Raw genomic sequence first — 17,116 nt, forward strand, 5'->3', positions numbered from 1 at the left:
CTGAAGCTAAATGACGGGGACCTGGGGAATCTACCCTGGCAGATCCACTGGTTAAATTAAAGCTAGGGAACCAGAATGAGGAGGTAGAATTTTTAATAGATACGGGTGCCTCATATTCTGTATTGAATCAAGAACTAATACCTGTAGATCATGATTTTGTAACTGTAATAGGAGCCACTGGCCAGCAGAAAAAGGCTTTTTTTCTACAGCCAATTAAATTTCAGATTGGAAAACAAATAGGGATTCACCAATTCCTTTATTTACGAGAATCTCCGAAACCTTTACTTGGACGGGACCTATTAGAGCAATTGGAAGCACAAATAATTTTTGAAAAGGGTAAGGTAGAATTGTCCCAGTTTTAGCTGGGACAGAGTTTTTTTTAACAGCCAGAAGAGCTCCCTGTTTTGGTTTCACTCAGAGGCTCACTCTGAGAAGAATGTTGATAGCAAGCTGATGTTTGTGGTTGGAAGTGAAACTCCAAGGACTTTTCAGTGTGCGGAGTACAGAAACACGGCAGGATAAGGGGGGAGCATAGCTGGGACAAGGGGGACACGATTCCCCTTGTCATTTGTGTGGAACTTAAGACTGAGGGCCAAACTGGCCAATTAGTATTCCATATCATGCAGCGTCATGCCCAGTATAAAAGCGAGGGTCAGCCGGGAAGAAGGGCTTTTGCGCTTTTGCTCTTTTTGCACTTTTGCTCTTTTGCGCTTGCTGCGCTGTTGCTCTGCTGTTTTTTTTTTCTTTCTCTCTCTCTCTCTTTCTCTCCCTCTCTGCCCCTCTCTATTTCGGGGCCTCGCGTTCGTCCGGGATTTGCAGTTTTCGGGACGAGACGGGCTTCGCATACGAGGGGGTGGTGAGCACCTACATTGTATTAAATCATCTGTATTAAATCACTCTTATCTCAACCCACGGGTTTCACGTTTATCCTTTAATTCTCTCCCTCATTCCTGGGGGTGGGGGAGGGGGAGTGACCGGCTGTGTGTGGGGCGGTTCAACATAACCCACGACAAGAATTCAAAGTAAAAGATGATCGATTAATTGAAGTTTTAAGTTTGGCTATGATCCAAATTGAAAAACAAACTAAGAGTACCGCAGAGATTGAAGAAATTTTAGATCAAGTGTATCCAGGGGTATGGGCTTCCGAGATTCCAGGTAAAGCAAAGAACGCTGTACCGATAAAGGTGGAAGTAAAAGCTGGTTCTGGTGCAGTTAGAATAAAACAATATCCTTTAAGGTTGGAAGACCAAAGGGGCATAAAAGAAACAATTGAAAAATTCCAAAAATTTGGGTTACTGATTGAATGTGAGTCAGAATATAATACCCCAATTTTACCAGTAAAGAAACCAGATGGGAAATACAGAATAGTACAAGATTTAAGAGCAATAAACAGAATTGTGGAGGATCTGTATCCAGTAGTAGCAAACCCGTACACTTTGTTAACCAGTCTGAAGGAAACATATGAATGGTTCACAGTTCTGGATTTAAAGGATGCATTCTTTTGCCTCACCTTGGCCCCTGAAAGCCATAATTTATTTGCTTTTGAATGGGAAAACCCCGATTCGGGACGTAAAACTCAACACTGCTTGGACAGTGTTACCTCAAGGATTTAAAAACAGCCCTACAATTTTTGGGAACCAATTAGCAAGGGAATTGGAACTTTGGGAAAGGCCTCCAGGCAATGGCATTCTTTTACAATATGTGGATGATATTTTGATAGCTACAGAAAAGAGAGAAGAGTGTAAAGAATGGACTGTGAACTTATTGAACTTTCTCGGATTAAGTGGTTATCGAGTGTCATTACAGAAAGCCCAAGTCCTGCAGAGGGAAGTGATCTATTTGGGATACCTGATTTCCAAAGGACAACGACAGCTCGGAAATGAAAGGAAGGAGGCCATCTGCAAGACTCCAGAACCGACTACGGTAAAGGAACTTCGAACTTTTCTGGGAATGACAGGTTGATGTCGTTTATGGATTCATAATTATGGACTGTTAGTTAAACCTTTATATGAACTACTGAAAGACAATCAGAAACAATTAATTTGGACTGATGAGGCCAAAAGAGCCTTCAAAGAATTAAAATTAGAACTGATGAGAGCCCCTGCTTTGGGCTTACCAGATGTGACGAAACTTTTTTGGCTGTTTGCATATGAAAAACGAGGAGTGGCCCTGGGAATTTTAGCCCAAAAGCTGGGACCCTACAAGCGAGCAGTAGCATATTTTTCCAAACAACTGGACGAAGTCAGCAAAGGATGGCCAGGATGCCTCCGGGCAGTGGCGGCTGTCGTCGTAATCATTCAAGAGGCTCACAAGTTTACCCTAGGGCAGAAAATGATCGTTTATACTTCCCACGCAGTAATTTCTGTCTTAGAACAGAAAGGTGGACATTGGTTATCACCATCAAGATTCTTAAAATATCAGGCGATCCTGATGGAGCAGGATGATGTGGAAATCGTTACATCTACAATCGTTAACCCTGCGTCTTTCCTGAGTGATAAACAGGAAACTGACCCCATCGTACATGACTGCATAGAGACAATTGAAACTGTCTATGCAAGTAGACCGGACCTGAAAGAAGAACCACTGGAAGAGGCCGATCATACCTGGTACACAGATGGGAGCAGCTTTGTGAAGAATGGAGTCCGAATGGCCGGGTATGCGGTGACAACAACTGATCAGGTAATAGAAGCAAGATCTCTCCCAAAAGGTACGTCTGCACAGAGGGCAGAAATAATTGCCTTGGTGAGAGTGCTGGAGCTCGCTGAAGGGCTGCGAGTAAATATATGGACAGATTCAAGGTGTGCCTTTGGTGTAGTACATGCTCATGGAGCGATCTGGAAAGAACGAGGACTTTTAACTACACAAGGAAAAGGTATTAAACATGCCGATATGATACTGCGACTTTTAGAAGCAGTTCAGCTTCCAGCAGCTGTGGCCATCATGCATTGTAAAGGTCATCAAAAAGGTAACACTGACAAGGAGGTGGGTAACGAATTGGCTGATCATAAGGCAAGGCAAGCAGCGGAACAAGGTGAGGTATTAAGTTTGATCCCAGAAAAATCCTTATCACTACCTGAAAAGGTAGAATATGATGAAAAAGATAAAAAGCTTATCAAAGATTTAAAAGCTAAGGTTAATCCATCAGGATGGGCAACAGTAGAGGACAATCGAATAATAGTTCCCTTTAGAATACTATGGATGTTGATAAAAACTGAACATGGCAAAACTCATTGGGGAACAGAAGCTTTATACAATTCTCTCTCTAAGCAAATAATAGCACGAAGTTTATTTCAAACTGTAAAAAATGTGGTTAGTAGATGTGAAACCTGTTTAAAGAATAACTCAAAGGCAGACAACCGGTTAAAGTTTGGAAACATTGGCAAAGGATGTGTTCCAGGTCAGAATTGGCAAATAGACTTCTCAGAATTGCCTAGAAAAGGGGGGTATAGATATCTGTTAGTATTAACAGATACCTATTCCGGATGGCCTGAAGCATTTCCCTGTCAAACTAACAAAGCCCGAGAAGTGACTAAAGTTTTGCTAAGGGAAATCATCCCTCGGTTTGGAGTCCCTGAAGTAATTTCTTCAGACAGGGGGCCGCATTTTGTATCACAAGTAGTGCAATCTGTTAGTAAATTTTTAGAAATTGACTGGAAATTGCATACACCTTATCGACCCCAAGCAAGCGGGCAGGTGGAGAAAATGAATCACTTAATAAAAACACAATTAAGCAAGATTTGTCAAGAAACCAACTTGAGATGGGATCAGGTCCTTCCAATTGCCTTATTAAGGCTTCAAACTAAACCAAGAACTAAGGAAAAATTGAGTCCCTTCGAAATCTTATATGGGAAACCATTTCAAACTAGGTATCAAGGGCAAGATCTCAGTCAAGTTGGAGAAATGGGCTTACAACAATATCTGATAGCATTAGGAAAACAATTGGAAGAAGTAAACAAAGTAGTAATGTCCACCAGGGCACAGGGATTAGATTCTCCAGTGCATACATTCAAACCTGGAGATTGGGTTTACGTTAAAACCATTTCAGGTCACCCCCTTGAGGAGAAGTGGAATGGACCGTTCCAGATATTGCTGACAACCTACACGGCGATCAAGATCAGAGAACGACCTGCTTGGATTCATTACTCCCGGGTGAAGAAAGCACCTGAGGAACAATGGACAGCAGAAGCCACAGGACCAACAACAATAAGACTGACCCGATGTTAATTGTCACCATTCTGATAAGTATGATTGAAATGGTAAACACTTCCACTCCAAGTTGGCCATGGTCTCACGCCTACCTTAAGTCCACAGGAAGTATGGGACCATCTTTGAACTTAAATTTAGCTACTGTGGTTATGCATGGAATGCAAATATACTCAGAACATGAGTGGGGCTGGGACAAGGACAGTGAGGCTCCCCTCTTGATGGGAACAATTGGAGGAGGGATCCAAATAGGCTGCCGAATGATCAATGGAACCATCCATGAGAAAGCGACTCAAATTACTGTAGAAGGAACTAATAATTCTGTGCTCACAAAGAATCTTTGTGCCCTCGAAAATGAAAAACTAGAATGCTGGAGCAATTTTACATTAACCCAGCCTGTCTTTATAATTTGCCTCTGGAATACTCAGAAAGGTAACATGGCACTCACATTTAAATTCAAAATGGGCATTATTGAACCAGTGACAACAATCACTCCCAGCCCTAACATGATAACAAGTTCATCTAGCACAACGCCACCTATGCCAAATACTCTATTTTTTGAAATTGGACCTTACGTAATTCAGAATACAGGACAACAGCAGATATTGTTTAACCTGTCACGATCCCTCAGACGAGTTGAATTGTCAATGCAAAGTAACATCTCCAGTATCCAGCCAGCCTGTTCACCATTTCTGAAAACCTCTTACATGGAGTGGACAATGTGGTTACATAGACGAAATATCTTCTCCGAAAAATGAATGAAGAGGGATGTTACCGGTATCATGGGAACAGGAATGGGAGTTCTAAATAATATAGACTCTGAGGTCCTAATGAATAAATTAGTTACAATAACTAGTGACCTAAACGAGTTGGAACATCCTTTACGATCTTCCCTTTTGGCTCTGGGAAGTGAACAGTGGCTTTTATCACGTACATTACCTCAGTGGGAGAACATAAATGAAAAAGACCATCAGTCCATTATAGATGCATTTGGTGCAGCCCAAAACAATATCTCTCTAGCTCTCAGCTGCATCCAAGCTCAATCGTGGATTCAATCCACAACAGCTATGATTATAAAGGAAGGTGAAGAAGGCACTTTACCCAATGAGATTCAGAAAGTGATATGGGATAAGGCAAATAATTTTGAAAAAAGATTCCAATCTTGGTGGCAGTTAGTTAATTTTACTTATGATCCCAAAAATGATATGGTCACAGCCTTTGTGTTAACTATACACAATGCTTCGGTATACACAATATATCCAATCATTGCATTAGGATTAAATCACAATGGGACTACACTGCATCCCTTGGAACACAGAGTGTGGGCACGAAAGAGTGAGAATAAATGGCAAACAATTGACATTAGCACATGCATTGTGCAAGGGCAACAAGGATTCATTTGTGAAAGCAATACCATCAGAGCTCAAGACATCTGTCTTGACACTGAACAGAATGTTTGTCATTTTGAAATACATCCTGACGAAAAACCTAAAACTGTACTTGTATATATAGGTAATGGCTGTGTTTGCATAAGAACTTCCTGTAATTCCATTTTGGTAGATAACATTACTAGAAATATGAATGATCACTCTAACCTTTGTATCTGTAATTTTGTAACTATCACAGGATGCGATTTTACTTATTTAGCTCCCATCACATCTTATCAATTACTAAAATCTAACTATACATTGTATCATGACCTGCGGCCTACCCCTATTGGAATGAACTCAGCGTTGCTGAAAAGACTGGTGCAACATGAAGACTTAAGACGACTGCTGAAGCAAGTCCAAGAAGATGGACAAAAAACTCTGATAACTGTCCATCACGACGCTGAAGAAATACACCACGTCCTGGAACGAGTGAAGAAAGATGGAGAACATCATTGGTGGAATATTTTTATAGGGTATTCACCATCAGCAACTAGAGTGCTGAACTTATTAATACATCCTTTGCTTGTAGTATTAGTAGCAGTAACAATACTAACAATTGTAAACTTTATGTTCTGGTATCAATTAACCAAGTTGACTAGGAGAGTTTGGGTACTACTCACAATTCTTAAACATGAACAATATGAAATTTTGCGAAAGAATTCGCAAGGATAAAGAAAAGGGGGGAATTTCCCAGTGTTACCCAACAATAAAGGGGTTAAAGTTTTGTGTAGCAGTTTCATGAAGGGTTCAGTCGGCAACAAGACGTCCATCCTTGAAGCTGTCAGCAGTGATTAAAACAGAGACTCTTTATCAAGAACTGTCTGCCCTTGGAGGGAACATCCCAGAAACTGCAGAAACTGCATAAACTTTGTTCTCATGTTTTTCTAAACTGTGAACATGCAGTGACTTGGGGGAAAAGGTAATTCCGGCAGGGGGAGATCGCGACCACCGACTCATGGACCACCTACCCTAATTACACCCCAGACCCAAAAGAAAGGGGCGGAGGAGGAAAACTGAGCATGCGAAGTAATTTACATGAAAAGCGCGAGAAAATTAACCAATTGTTTAAGAATATGTAAATATGTTATGAATTATGCATGATTATAGTGTATAACTAATTTTCTGTCCAGAAGCCGGTGTGCACGCTAGGAGGAGAAATCCCCCGTGCACCCAGCGCTGCAATAAAGAATACCTGCTTTCTAAAACTTTAAAACAAGTCTTGGAAAGTTCAGTTTCCTTTTCAGGTATCACCAGGCATTTGTAGGCCCTGATCAGGATTTAGAGACTATACTGAAATGATTACTGCCACATGTTTTCAAATTGCAGAGCACTACCTACAGTGTGTTGTGCAGCATATATACCCCGGGGCTGTAAAGCTAAATACTCTGATTAAGAAACATCAGAACAATGTTTAATGTATGCATTATAATGTCACCCTAATTGCACACTATGCTTCATCCACCCAGCCCCCAGGTCTCTGATCTCGGGGAGGGCAGAGGCAGGATCACCGGGATCAGCATTGGAGGGAGAACGAGGGTTGGCTGAGAGACTGGTGGGAGGAGGTGTTTGCGGTACTGGACTCCTGCCGCCTTCGCCAGCGTCTCTCCCGAGCTCGGCCCTCCTCGTCACCCGGCCCCTGCGCTGGGGGAAGACGTTTCTTTCTTCTCATTTCCTGTTTTCCTTCTGCTTCCTCTGCTCTTTTCCTCCAGTGAGTCGGCTCCAACCACCGTGCTTGGTTTGCGCACTTCTGCTTTGCCACTGGGAAACTAAATAAAGCGGTGTGCTGTTAGCCCACAGACAAGTGCCCCTCACAGGGTCTCAGCCTCTCTCACATCTCCGTCCCGCAGTGCAGCCTGCTCTGCCGCCATGGGCACGGGCACCTCGACATGCCACAGTCTGGCCGACACCGAGTGTTTCCCTCAGGCGATGCCCCGCAGGGGCCCCACTGGTCTTGGGGCTGCCCAGGGTTTTTGGAGTGGCTCTCCTGCGGGTGTAGACGGAGAGAGGTGTGTGCGTGTCACAGAGGGGCACACCTGGAGTGTCAAGGGAGGTGTGCGTGTGACAGCTCGTCCGCCCGCCGCTCCTCTCAGGGCGCCGCGGGGGCGGGAGGAGAGGAGAGGGAGGGGGCGGAGCCTGCCGACCCCGTCCCCAGCGCCGCTTGGCGCCGCGGGAGGGCGCTGGCGGCCACCGGCCACTCTGCTGCTGCTCTGACGGCGGCGGAGGAGAGAGGAAGTGACGCCGCGCAACGGAGCTCTGTGGCCTCCGGTGACGTTTTCTCTGGCGTTGGGGGCGCGGAGCGGCGGTGGCGCGACTGAGACCCGGCTTTTCCCTGCTGCTCATATCCCAGCTGTTGTCCCCCGGAGGGGAGGCCAGGAGGGGTCCTGCGTCATCCAGGTGAGTGGGGCTGGCGTCGGCCGGAGCTCGCCTGCTGCGCGCTCCAGCGGGGTCGGGCCGGGCCGCTTCACCGCAGCCGCGGGGGCGCCGGGCGGGCGACGGAACCGTTGCCATTAGCCTCGCTGCGCGCGGGCGGGAGGCGGCGGGGTGCCACGGATGGGCAGGTACCGGCCTCCCCTGAGGCCGGCGATGTCGGAAGCGGCGACCTGGCGGTGCCCCTGAGTGGGCGGGCACGGCCCTGCGGCGTCTCGGGGGCCTGATCCTACAAGGGCCGAGGAGGTGGCCTTGCCCGCGCCGGGCATCCTACGTGCTGGTCGAGGGGTTTCAGGGAAACATGGGTGCCTAGTGAGTGGCTTTCAGCGCTGACCGCCTCGGTAAGGGATGACTTCTATCACTGCCCGACATGGTGCCCGAAACGCAGGAGTCCAGCCTAGCCGCTGCTTTTTTGTCCTAACCTTGCCCGGAGTCAGCGGATGAAAGCCTTGCTCCCGGAAGCAACTTCTGGCCACTTTGTTTCCTAGGACTTCTGTAATGTGTTGTGGGATCGTATTAGCTGTTTGGAGAAAAACCTTTTGAAAAACAAGGTGTGTAACTGCTCCAGTTTTACGCTTCTCTATTGTTTTTTCTTGCTTCTTTGTTTAGCTTGGATGATGTGGGAATATATTTTACGTGGAAAAAAGTTCACGTTGTTCGATGCTTATCTATCCTGAGTTCCCCTTGAGCTCCTAACAGGGTTGCAGATGTGGCTTTGAGCAACACAGCCATCCAAGGAGAATATAAAATTTAACTGTACTACTTGTTCTTTTTAAAAAGGAAAAAGGCAATCTGAGCAGACTTGTAATATTTTAACTATTTCCCCAATTCCAGTATTGTAAATTTATTTGCATTGAGATTATTGGATGACTACTTAAAAGATCACTTTTTGAAAGACTTGGGTTTCGTTTTGGTTTGGTTTTCTTTTTAGATTTACATTGTGTAGCTAGTAGGGAGAGCTTCCACCTTTGTTAAGTAGCATCTAATTGTATTTATGTCTTAGTTTGTTAATAGTGGAACTAGGCTACTTGTATTAAAGTTTGTAGGTACCTTTATGAATCCATAACTGCAATAACTTAGTTAAACAAGGTCTTGGTTGTAAGTAGTTACATACTTTAAACCAGCACAAAGTACCTAACAACATTTCAAAGGCTGAGAAAACTTGCGTGTAGAGATGCCATGACCTAAGTGTAAATTCTGTTTGGTTTTGGTTATTTTTTCACTGGCAAGTAATTCTAGCTTTTAAAAATGAATGAGTAGTAAATCTTTGAACCCTTGAGCATCTCTAAAAATGTAAAATTTCTCTTAATTTCCCTTTGCACCCACTCCCCTCTCAATAGATTTTATTTAAGTCTTCTCTGGTACTTGTCATGCACAAGACCAAATAACAGTTTCACTTATAGGCAAGTGCTAGCCTGTTTCCAGTTTTCAAGCTAAAATTTTAAGTACAATTAGTAATAGCTTTCCCCTTAGAACAGCAAACGTTAAATTTAAAATGTTTCTCTTAAAGTATCTTACATTGCTTAGGTCTTTTAATAGACTTAATGTTTGACCTTGAGGTGGAAACTGGGTATGGTGAGGTCTTCATCTTGTGGTTCTCTTGCCCTAGTTAACACCTGTAACTGCTGTTTCTGCGATATAAGAGCTGAAAATCAGGCAGTCGCAACAGTGCAGCTTCTTCCTCTGTTGCCCTGGAGGAGGGAAATGTTGCCTTTGTGGAGTGAATAGATTTGTAACGAGCTCTAAGGAGAACAGTAAGTTGCTTGTCATGTGTTTACTAAACCCCAATGTTACACCCATATACATGTATGATACAAAAGCAGTGAGATGAAATACGGAGAACTCAGATGTCTAGCAGCAATCATTTTTAAGCATCATTTTCTGAGTATTTTTCACATCTAGTGATCTAGAGCAGCCTGGTGCTGGTGAAAGAAACTCCAAAGAGGGTGGTTATGTGACTACTAAAAGCTAATAAAATACTGCTTTCTGTGTTTCTGGTATATCAGTAACACTGGTGTTTTGTCTAGGGGATTATGAAGAGGGACGGTGGGGGTGATGGAAGGTAGAACATGAGTTTGGGCAGCTGGTGTTTATGCTCAAGTATGAGGATAACAGTTCTGACTCGTTTTTAAACACTTGAATGTTTAATTATAATCTGTCAGCTATTTCTGTTTGCTCTTGTCGTGGGTTAGGCTGCTCCAGCAACCAAACCTTACACAGTTGCTCACTCACCCTCCCCCAGCCCCAGGGATGAGGGAGAGAATTAAAGGATAAAAGGGAAACCCGTGGGTTGAGATAAGAACAATTTAATACAGATGAGTAATACACAGTGTAGATGCTCACCACCCCCTCTTATCCGAAGCCTGTCTTGTCCCGAAGCTGCAATCCCGGATGAAGGTGAGGCCCCGAAATAGTGAGGGGCAGAGAGAGAGATAGTACTCCGAGAGTGGGAGTACGGGGAGAGAGAGAAAGAAAAAAAAAAAAAAGGCAATAGAGCAGAAGTGCAAAAGAGCAAAAGCGGCGAAAGAGCAAAAGCGCAAAAAGCCCTTCTTTCCGGCTGTCCCTCACTTTTATACTGAGCATGACGCTGCATGATATGGAATACTAATTGGCCAGTTTGGCCCTCAATCCTAAGTTCCACCACAAATCACAAGGGGAATCGTGGCCCCCTTGTCCTGGCTATGCTCCCCCCTTATCCCGCCATGCTTCTGCACTCCGGCCAGAACACGGCACCCTGAAAAGTCCTTGGAGTCTCACGTCCAACCACAAACATCAGCTTGCTATCAACATTCTTCTCAGAGCGAGCCTCTGAGTAAAACCAAAACACGGAGCTCTTCTAGCTGCTAAAAAGAAGAGCTAACTCTGTCCCAGCTGAAACCAGGACAGCTCTTCAGCCTAATTGCTAGTTGACATCATGAAGAGGTACGATGAAAAATTCCTGAGAAATCGGGAAGAGGAAAGGACTGTGGTCTTACACATTGAAGCGTATATGTATTGCAGTACAACCTGGCCATCTATGCTTGCACTCGATAAGTGCATGAAGGCTGCCTGCTTGGTAGAAATTAAAGTGCATGTCCTGGTTTCAGCTGAGACAGTTTTTCTTTTCAGAAGCCAGAAGAGCTCTGTGTTTTGGTTTTAGTCTGAGGCTTGTTCTGAGAAGAATGTTGATAGCAAGCTGATGTTTATAGTTGGCACTGAGGTCTCAAGGACTTTTTAGCTGCCGTGTTCTTGCCAGTGTGCAGGAGCACAACAGGATAGGGGGGAGCATGGCCAGGACAGAGGGTCCACAACTCCCCTCCTGATTTGTACTCAGACTTAGGATTGAGGCCCAAATTGGCCAATGGAATATTCCATATCATGCAATGTCATGCCCAGTATATAGATGAGGATTGACTGGGAAGTGGAGATCTCTTTTCTAAGGGAGTTCTCTCAGACTCCGAATTCTCTCTCTCTCGCTCTCTTTTCAGGCCTCTCGCTTGTCCGGGATTGCAATGTCAGGACTTATCTGTTTCGGGATCATTAGTCTGAGATGGGACAGGCCTTGGTCACTGAGTGGTGAGCAATTATACTGGGCATCACTTGCTTGTATTTATTATTATATATATTCATATATTATTATTGTTATTTTATAATTATTACTTTAATTTTTATGTTAATAAATTGTTCTTATCTCAACCCATGAGTCTCCTTCCCTTTTCTCTTTAATTCTCTTCCCCGTTCCCCAGCGGTGAGGGAGGGTGAGTGAGCGGCCGTGTGGCCTTTAGTGGCCAGCTGGGTTAAACCGTGACAATGCGCAAACAAGTTGGGAAATGAGTGGATAGATCAAACTGGGTACTGTGGAGGGAGGGGAAAAGGGATGAAACCTGAAGCCAACCACAAGGAAGTTGAAAATGGTTGATCTGGAGTGGTCACAACCTAGCACTGCTCTAACTGATAAGGGAGAGGTAGGAAGGATGTTTGTGTGCATTTGACAAATGGGCAGATCATGCTGGCAGCTGACAGTGTGGAGGAGGTGGGGATTAATGAAGTAAGAAGAGATTGGATGAACAAAGAGTAAATGTAGAGAATCATGAGGTGCTTTGACCACTAAGCATTAGGGAGATAAGTTGGTGTAACTTGATTGGAGCAATGAGAAATAATTGTCTTGCTTGTCCTGATCCCCAATCTCCTTGCTGCATATTTACTTCTGAAATACAAGCTTATTTGCCTTGCCTTGATTTTGTTCACTTTCTTTGCTGTCTCTTGTATATTATCATGTCAACTACCTGCTCCACCAAGAATGTATGTGCCATCTGTATATCATCTGTATACCCACCTGTATATCAACATCTCACTTAAACATCTGTTAATGAGATGGGAGTCTATATGTACCACATTGCGAAAGCATCTGCAGACTGAGCATTTGCAAATGTCTGCTTACCCTCTGACTGAAATGTCACCACTAGATATGTTAAAACTTTGGAAACTTTTCAAATGGGTAAATTGTTTCAAGCAACCTGTATTTCATTTTCTATAAAATTTCAAAGTTAGTGTGTCAATGACTATGACAGTCTATGGTCAGTCTCAGCTTCTGTGTTTTTCTGCAGTTGACTAAATGACTTGGAAAACTGTAAACATTGACAGAAACTGAGCAGCAGATTTAATAACATATTTACTAGATTGGAGTGAGGTTAGGGCAATCCCAAGCACAAATACAAGCTGTGTGGAGAATGGATTGAGAGCAGCCCTGAGGAAAAGGACTTGGTGGTGTTGGTTGATGAGAAGCTCAACATGAGCCGGCAATGTGCGCTTGCCGCCCAGAAAGCCAACTGTATCCTGGGCTGCATCCAAAGAAGTGTAGCCAGCAGGTCGAGGGAGGGGATTCTGCCCCTCTGCTCTTGTGAGATCTCACCTGGAATACTGTGTTCAGCTCTGGGGTCCTCCAACACAAGAAGGACATGGAGCTGTTGGAGCAAGTCCAGAGGAGGGGCATGAAGATGATTCGAGGGCTGGAGCACCTCTGCTATGAAGACAGGCTGAGAGAGTTGGGGCTGTTCAGCCTGGAAAAGAGAAGACTCCGAGGAGACCTTCTAGCAACCTTCTAGTACCTAAAGGGGACCTACAAGTAAGCTGGAGAGGGACTTTTTACAAGGGCATGTAGTGATAGGACAAGGGGCGATGGCTTTAAACTGAAAGAGTAGATTTCAATCAGATCTAAGGAAGAAATTCTTCACTCTGAGGGTGGTGAAGCACTGGAACAAGTTGACCAGAGAAGTTGTAGATGCCCCATCCCTGGAAGTGTTCAAGGCCAAGTTGGATGAGGCTTTGGGCAACCTGGTGTAGTGGAAGGTGTCCCTGCCCATGGCAGGGGGATTGGAACTAGATGATCTTTAAGGTCTCTTCCAACCTAACCCATTCTATGATTTAAATACCATAGTTGCAAGTGTATAGCTTGCACCTCAGAACAAGCATTCTGAAAAAGAAGTACCAAAACTTGAAAGTCTTTGCTGGCTTGAACATTATCAGTAGCAATGGGGAACCAAAAATGAAGCAGCAGTGGGAGAGGGACAGGTGCAGTGCTGGGAAAGAGCTCTGGGATAAAGTGTGATTGTTTACGTTTAGCCTGTATCTGGGGCTAAACACTAGCCAGCTGTTCTATTACCCAGTGACTGTTCCCCACTTGAGGGGAATCAGGAAAAGGAATGAAGACCCATGGGTTGAGATAGGAGCTATTTAATAATTGAAATAAAATAAAATGGAAAATAATAATGATAATAATAACATATAGAGACAAGTGATGTACAGTGCAGCTCACCACCACATGTCCAGTGTGTTCCTGACTAGCAATCCCAGAGCAGGAAAGTCCTGAAACCACAATCCCAGAAGAGAGAGAGTAGGCTTTAGGGACAGAATGATGGGCAAGACCCTCCAGTGACAGTGACCATTGAGGAGGAGAGATTGTCCCTAACAAACTTTCCAGTTTATAGTGAGCATGATGTTACATGGTATGGAATACCCATTTGCCAATTCAGGTGTCAGTCACCCTGGCCATGCTCCCCCCAGGTTCTTGGGCATCTGGGTCATTAGCAAAAACAAGTTGAAAAGTCCTTGAGCACTATGGATGCCTGCATACCACAGCTGGCTACAAACTAAAACAAACTGCCTTATCAACTTTGTTCTTGCTGAATTGAGTACTGGAGTCTTCTTAAAAACGCAGCTGACTTTAGAAATGTAGCTTCTCTTAATACAAAATGGATTCTATGATTCTATCCCAGCGAAACCAGGACAGTGGTACAGTGCATGTCACTGTGCAGTTACAACTACAAGATAACCTGAGACTTACGTGGCAAGGAGACCACTTTTGTCTCAGTTTTCCATTATGTGAATTGAAGTTCAGCAGAGAACCGTCACTCGTGCCTTTAACTTTAACGCTGTAACTCAGGAGTAGCTGAACTGTTATGGCAGTGGAATCTGTGGCAGCAAATATTGTCGCAGGGAACTTAGACAACACAAATCACCACGAAAATTATACTTTCTGTTGCATCTTTGTTCCAGGTTTTTAATGCATAATGCAGTTCTGAGTCTGCAACTTGCAGTCTAGAATGCCACGTCCACAAATGTGCAATTCTGAGTGAAAAGAGAACTGGATGAAAAAGACTAAATAAAAATGTGCATATAGTGTAATTTTTAGCCTCTGCAGTTGCTTTCTCATAACAGAGTACATGACTGAGCTAGACTGGAGTGACTTGTTGCTTACTCGGTGTTACTCCTAAGGGTTAGATTTTAAATTTGTGTTTTTCTATTCCCACTTGTTAGTGTTCCCTCTTCACACGTCTGATCAGCATGAATAGAGCCTGTACAGTATAGCAGTTTCTCCACAGATATGACTTTCTGCAGTTTGGGCACACATCGATTACTCATTCAGGACTGAAAATGAGATGCGGTTCAGTCACTGAGGTGATGCCGTTACACCATTGCAGATGAATTACTGAATGCATAGGAAGGTCAAGTAACATGCCTGTTGTGACTCAGTTTTAGATTAGGAATGATCCAACCTAATATCCCTTTTTATTTGAGGTGTTTAGGATTTTATATCAATTTGACCACAGTCTGTCTCTTGAATGCTCAGAAATTGATTTAATTATCAGAATAGTGTACAGGCTTCAGCCATATCACACCTTGTGATATTTGGTCTCCAAGAGCACATCTTAAAAGCTGTTAGGACACAGTCTGACAGCTTTTTAATCATAAGCAAAACAGGTGACCACTTTTTAATTAAATGTAAGTATTTAAAACACTTTCAAGCTAGCATTTTTGTTTCAGTATCCTTGGATCATGGATTTGACTTTATAGTGAGATTTCTTTGTTGGTGACATGGACAGTGGGATCGAGTGCACCCTCAGCAAGTTTGCAGATGACACCAAGTTGTGTGGTGTGGTGGACATGCTGGAGGGAAGGGATGCCATCCAGAGGGATCTTGACAGGCTGGAGAGGTGGGCCTGTGAGAACCTCATGAAGTTCAACAAGGCCAAGTGCAAGGTCAGAGCAACCCCAAGCACAAGTACAGGCTGGGTGGACAATGGATTGAGAGCAGCCCTGAGGAAAAGGACTTGGGAGTGCTGGTGGATGAGAAGCTCAACATGAGCCAGCAATGTGCACTGGCAGCCCAGAAAGCCAACTGTATCCTGGGCTGCATCCAAAGAAGCATAGCCAGCAGGTTGAGGGAGGTGATTCTGCCCCTCTACTCTGCTCTTGTGAGACCCCACCTGGAATACTGTGTTCAGCTCTGGAGTCCCCAACACAAGAAGGACATGGAGCTGCTGGAGTGGGTCCAGAGGAGGGCCAAAAAGATGATCCAAGGTCTGGAGCACCTCTGCTATGAAGACAGGCTGAGAGAGTTGGGGCTGTTCAGCCTGGAGAAGAGAAGGCTCTGGGGAGACCTTCTAGCAGCTTTCTAGTACTTAAAGGGGGCCTACAAGAAAGCTGGAGAGGGACTTTTTACAAGGGTGAGTAGTGATAGGAGAAGGAGCAACGGATTTAAACTGAAAGAGGGGAGATTTAGATCAGATCTAAGGAAGAAATTCTTCACTCTGCAGAACTCTATGCACTCCAGCTGTTTTTTGACATAGAGGGTGACACCTTCTCCTCTTCTCCCCTGCCTGTCCTTCTTAAAGAGCCTGTATTCTTCCATTCTGACACTCCAGTCATAGGATTCATCCCATCATGTCTCTGTGATGCCAATAAGATCATAGCCCTGCAGACACGCACACACCTCTAACTTCCCCATTCTGTGTGCATTAGCATAGAGGCATTTAATTTGGGCCCCTGATTAATCTGACTTCCTGGCTGGAGTGGCTGAAATTCCTTTCTGTTGCTCTTCAGGTGCTTCCAGCATATCTTCATCAATCTTGGTATTTTCCCCCTCCCCTTTCGAATCTAGTTTAAAGCCCTGTGAATGAGCCCCGCTAGCTGTTGTGCTAAGACCTTTGTTCCCCTTTGAGAAAGGCAAATCCCATGTGCTGTCAGTAAGCCTGGTGCCATGTGGCCCATCCCATTGTTGAAAAAGCCAAAATTGTGGCGATGACACCAGCCACGGAGCCACGTATTAATGGATTGGACACATCTGTTTCTTCCAATTTCACTGCTTGCAACTGGAAGGAGAGAAGAAAAGTTAACCTGTTCCCCAGATCCCCTTACCAACCGTTCCAGGGCCCTGAAGTCTCTCTTGATTGACCTTGGACTTTGTGTTTCAGCTTCACCACCCACATGGAAGAGCAATAACAAGTAGTAGTCCATGGGCTGTACCAGGCTAGGAAGTTTCCTAGTCATGTCCTTAACCTGGGCCCCAGGGAGGCAGCAGACTTCACTAAGAGGAGGGTCTGTCCAGCATATTGGACCCTCTGTTCCCCTCAGATGGGAGTCACCTACAACTATAACCCATCTTTTCTTCCTTGTGGAGATGGTCGTGATACAGGGGTAGGCCTTTCTGACCCTGGCAACACCTCTGGTGTAGATGGACTGTCATCCCCATCATCCATCGATGGGCCTTCCACTTCCAGAGCCTCATACCTGTTGTG

At 44.5% G+C, this 17,116-nt stretch overlaps 2 protein-coding genes across 2 annotated transcripts in view; both read left to right on the plus strand.

Moving 5' to 3' along the window:
- The first annotated feature begins 2,430 nt into the window (after positions 1-2,430).
- LOC147526209 (uncharacterized) lies at positions 2,431-6,305 on the plus strand. The gene is given in 2 exon segments (XM_086630308.1): positions 2,431-2,679; positions 4,632-6,305. Coding segments are annotated over 2 exon segments (1,923 nt in total).
- A 1,594-nt stretch (positions 6,306-7,899) lies between these two features.
- LOC104380648 (arkadia (RNF111) N-terminal like PKA signaling regulator 2N) overlaps positions 7,900-17,116 on the plus strand; it is an 81,324-nt gene continuing 72,107 nt past the window's right edge. The window contains exons 1-2 of the mRNA XM_086630309.1: positions 7,900-8,027; positions 8,549-8,611. The gene's annotated coding sequence lies outside the window, so the exon portion shown is untranslated. The remainder of the gene's footprint in view (positions 8,028-8,548; positions 8,612-17,116) is intronic.

This window comes from Tauraco erythrolophus, chromosome W (genome assembly GCF_009769465.1).
Source record: "Tauraco erythrolophus isolate bTauEry1 chromosome W, bTauEry1.pri, whole genome shotgun sequence".
Classification (NCBI taxonomy): Eukaryota; Metazoa; Chordata; class Aves; order Musophagiformes; family Musophagidae; genus Tauraco; species Tauraco erythrolophus.